This window comes from Cariama cristata, unplaced genomic scaffold (assembly GCF_000690535.1).
Source record: "Cariama cristata isolate BGI_N322 unplaced genomic scaffold, ASM69053v1 scaffold29480, whole genome shotgun sequence".
NCBI lineage: Eukaryota > Metazoa > Chordata > Aves > Cariamiformes > Cariamidae > Cariama > Cariama cristata.
This window is the reverse complement of record NW_009596797.1, coordinates 1,024-5,371: the sequence shown is the minus strand read 5'-3', so window position 1 is coordinate 5,371 and position 4,348 is coordinate 1,024. Positions and strand designations below refer to the sequence as shown.

Below are 4,348 nucleotides of genomic sequence, written 5' to 3'. Positions count from 1 at the left end.
ATGGCCGGGTGGACCAACTGCCGCCGCCAGCCCCCAGCCACCCTTACACGCTTTTCATTGACAAGACCACAGGCAGCTTCCTGTGCACGGCCACCCTGGCCGAGGGCACCTGGCAGGACTTCTAGAGCTGCGGCACCGCGGCATTCCCCCTGCCAGCTCAGAGGAGCCGGAGGAGGACATGCGCCGGGCTCGTGAGGATGCCCGCTGCATCTGGGACCCGGCGCTGCCGCTCTGGGAGCTGCTGGATGAGGATGAGACCAACGAGACCAAGGCCATGTTCGGTATCTCCCTAGTGACAAACGCTACCCTGAAACGCTTCGGGGTGCGTTATCTGAGGACTGCCAAGTCCCTTGTCTTCCCCTGGTTCAGCCCCCGCGATGCAACCCTGAAGGGCCTGAAGCTCGTGAGGGTGGAGAAGAAGGGGGACGCGGTAACTTATGTGGAAGAGACTTTACCTCGCTTCGATTCCTATCGCAATCTCTTTGGGCTGCCCCTGATCAGCCGCCGAGACACAGAACTGGTCTTAACTGGGTGGGAGCTTGATGCCCTGGCCCTGCATCAAGCTACAGGGGTGGCTAGCCTGGCCCTGCCGCGAGGGGCCACCTGCTTGCCCCCCGTCCTCCTCCCCTACCTGGAGCAGTTCAAGCGCATCACGCTGTGGCTGGGTGAAGACCTGCGCTCCTGGGAAGCCGCCAAGCTCTTTGCCCGCAAGCTGAGCCTCAAGCGCTGCTCCCTCGTGCGCCCCGGTGACCTGCAGCCCCGGCCCTTGGAGGCTCTGAACCAGGACCTGAACCTCACCAAGATCCTGCGAGCTGCCCTGCCCGCCAGCCACAAATCCATCGTCTCCTTCCGGCAGCTGCGCGAGGAGGTGTTCGGGGAGCTGGTCAACACTGAGCAGGTGGCTGGCATCAAGTGGGCACGCTTCCCCGAGCTCAACAAGCTCCTCAAAGGGCACCGCAGAGGGGAGCTCACCATCTTCACAGGTGATAGGCAAACAGCTGGTGAACAGGGGGAGCATAGGGCTCTTTGGTGGCTTCACAGTCTTGGGGGTGGTGCCTCACAAGTCTTCCAGGTCCCTGTCTGCTCGTGGCTTCGGCTGAGCCCATCTTGGGGGTGCTAGAGAGTCTGGGGTGCATTCCTAGGTGCAGTGGGGCTGGGCACACCAGTGTGGTGATGGGCTCCCTGCCTGACGTGGCACAGAACGTCCTGAGGTGTCCCTTACCCGTGCTCCCACCCACTGCCTCCTGTCTGAGCCATCCCTGTGCCCCCCCCGCAGGCTGCCCAGCGCTTCCCCACACCCCGAAGGGACCTGCTGGAGGCGATACACGGGCACCCAGACATGCAGCCTGGCATGAGTCTCTGCTTGTTTATGGGGGGAGTAGCTGCGGATGGGCTGCTCTTATCCCACTCCCTGGTGCTTCCACTTCTAAACAACCTCCCATCACTTTCAGGATGGGTCAGATCTTCTCCCCCAGCTAATTCCTCCCATTGTTGTACTTGCACCAGGCCCAACAGGCAGTGGGAAGACGACCTTTATCAGTGAGTATGCCCTGGACCTGTGCATGCAGGGGGTGTGCACGCTGTGGGGCAGCTTCGAGATCAACAATGTCCGCCTGGCCAAGATCATGCTGACACAGTTTGCTGCTCGGCGCCTGGAGGACCAGCTGGACCTGTATGACGAGTGGGCTGATCGCTTCGAGGACCTACCGCTCTACTTCATGACTTTCCATGGCCAGCAGAACATCAAGTATGGTCCTGCACCTTCATCCTCAGTGGCATTTAGCCCTCATGGCATGTGCTGTGGGGCCTTGGGGAGCTGGGGCTCTTCCCCTGCAGTGGGTTACAGATTTGGGGCTGGCAGGAGGCACATTGGGGCTGTTCAAGTCCCAGAGTTGGCATCTGGGGACTACGTGGCTCAACCGGCTGCACTTGTGCTGTCATGGGGACTCGTTCTGGGGTGGGGCTGAAGGGAAGGGACCTGTCCCTGTGCTAGGTGGCTGCTTTAAACCCAGACTCTGCCCCTGGCAGGATGTGCCCCCCCCCACCCTGCTCACCTGGCAGTGCTTCCGTTTGCTGAGGAGGAAGGACAGGCACCTTCAGCTCCTTTTATTCACCAGGCACTGTGGCACCTGCATGCATCCCCATGTGCCCTGAGGGTCCCGGTGGGCTGGGGTGGATCACAGGTTCGTGGGCAGGGGCTGTGTGGGACAGCAGCTGGGACCTCCTGATCTGGCTACCCTTGCCTGTGGGGATGGGGCTGCTCCTGTCTTGTGACAGAGATGTGGAGGTTGGACATGCCCAGGGCCCAGCGGGAGCCAGCCTGGTATCTCCCAGCTCTGGGTCTCCCCATCTACATACCTGCTTCAGCATCCACATCCTCACCTCCACTGATCCCCGGGGCTGATCCTGGTCTCCCCCTGCCCAGGACAGTGATTGACACCATGCAGCATGCCGTCTACATGTATGACATCACCCATGTGGTCGTCGACAACCTCCAGTTCATGATGGGACATGAGCACCTCTCCGTGGACAGGTAGCCCTTCTCCAAGCCACCCCCTCCTTCCTCTGCCGCCCTCATTCCTGGAGCTGGCCTTGTCAGGTGTCATGGCAGGGACTGGGAACCCCCCCCGGGGGTCCCCTTTAGTCCTGTTTGGCAGCCCTGTTTCATTGAAGGGTGATCACTGCTCTGGGGAGGAAGGGGTGGGAACGGGTGAGCGAGTTACCTGCAATCCCTGTCGTGCCCCATCCGTTTACCTGCATGGGCCCAGCTGCCTCACAGAGCCCAGACCCCTGGGTGCTTCCTGCTGTGGGGCTGAACTTGGCAGCACCTTGCTGCCCCCCACACCGAGGAGTACCAGCCCCTGACCCCATTCTCACTGCTGTGGCAGGCTCGCTGTGCAGGACTACATCGTCGGTGCCTTCCGCAAGTTTGCCACAGACAACACCTGCCACATCACACTGGTCATCCATCCCCGCAAGGAGGATGACGAGAAGGAACTGCAGACGGCCTCCATCTTTGGCTCTGCCAAGGTGAGCTGGGCTGGCGTTGTCTTTCCTGTCCCTCGGGCACGGCGTGTTCCCAGGAAGGGGCGGGGATACATTGGGTAGCTGTCCCCAGCTCCCAGCAGCACCTTGATTCATCACTGGGGACCTGAAAGGTGTTGTGAGGGGCAGGATGTATCCAGGAGTCCTGTCACCTGAAGATGTGCGGAGTACCAATTTGGCTAGGCTTTGGTAGGGAGATGCAGACAGGGAGCAAACACTTTGCCAGCTAAAGCTCTGTTGGTGCTTTAGGTGGAGTTAATTAATGCTCATTGACTGTGAGTGGGATGTAGTGTAAGATAATTAAAGAAGGAGCCAGGGAGGGTGCAGGGATGCTCCAGTCTCTACCGTGATGCTGAACAATCCTGCAGTGGTGGGCAGGAGGTGCTCTGTGAGTGTGCACAGCCCTCCTGCGCTCCCTTCTTTCCCCAGGGCGTGCTGTGCCTGCAGCTCAAGCCTGTCTGCCCGGCAGGTCGCTGGGATGTCCCAGGGGAAGACAAGGGGTTGGTGTTGTGGAGGTGCTGGAGTTGCTCTGGCCTGGGATGCCCCATAACAGGGCTCAAAGGAGCTGGGCAGGCAGCCTGTGAGCACCTCCAAGCCTCATGACTCTGACTGCATCCGCAGCACCCTCCTGGAGGTGTTTTTCTCCCCACAGGCCAGTCAGGAGGCCGACAACGTCCTCATCCTGCAGGACCGTAAGCTGATGACGGGGCCAGGGAAGCGTTACCTGCAGGTGTCCAAGAACCGCTTTGACGGGGATGTGGGTGTCTTCCCCCTGGAGTTCAGCAAGGCCTCACTCACCTTCTCATCCTCCAGCAAAAGCAAGGTCAAGCTGAAGAAGATGAAGGAGGAGAAGGCACTTTTACCCAAGAAAGCTCCAGAGGAAGGCCCGGGAGGCTCCAAGAAGCCGTGAGCCTGACAGATCTCTTCCTCAGTCCGTCAGGAGGGACAGGGACTGGTGCTGGGAGCATGGGGCTGGGGTACACCCACCCCTCTCCCCTCGGAGCAGCAGCCAAGTGCCACTGTGGCCCTTTCTCCTCCTGCATGAACAAGCCTCCTGGTCACCAGCATGGTGTCTCTGAGATGTGGGGCCACCATGAGAGGAGGAGTGGGCTCATCCAGAGAAGAGTGGCCAGAGGAGGGTGCTTTGGCAAACGATGGCCGCTCCATACTGGTGCTGAGTGCTGGGAGCATGGTCAGGGAGCAGAATCAGCGTGGACTGCGTGATGGGGGGCAGTGACCTGCAGCCCCAGGATCTGGGGGTCTCTGGACTTGGGGCAGGTTGTTAAATTGTGGCTAAAATGGA

General features: G+C 60.4%; 1 protein-coding gene across 1 annotated transcript; it reads left to right on the top strand.

Annotated features, from left to right (window-relative positions):
• Positions 1-5: 5 nt before the first annotated feature.
• LOC104157059 (chromosome unknown open reading frame, human C10orf2) lies at positions 6-3,963 on the top strand (the record flags this gene model as incomplete). Its single annotated transcript, XM_009707579.1, is given in 6 exon segments — positions 6-117; positions 120-983; positions 1,507-1,747; positions 2,426-2,533; positions 2,889-3,030; positions 3,698-3,963. Coding segments are annotated over 6 exon segments (1,725 nt in total), but the record flags the coding sequence as incomplete, so codon positions are not given.
• Between the last annotated feature and the right edge of the window lie 385 nt (positions 3,964-4,348).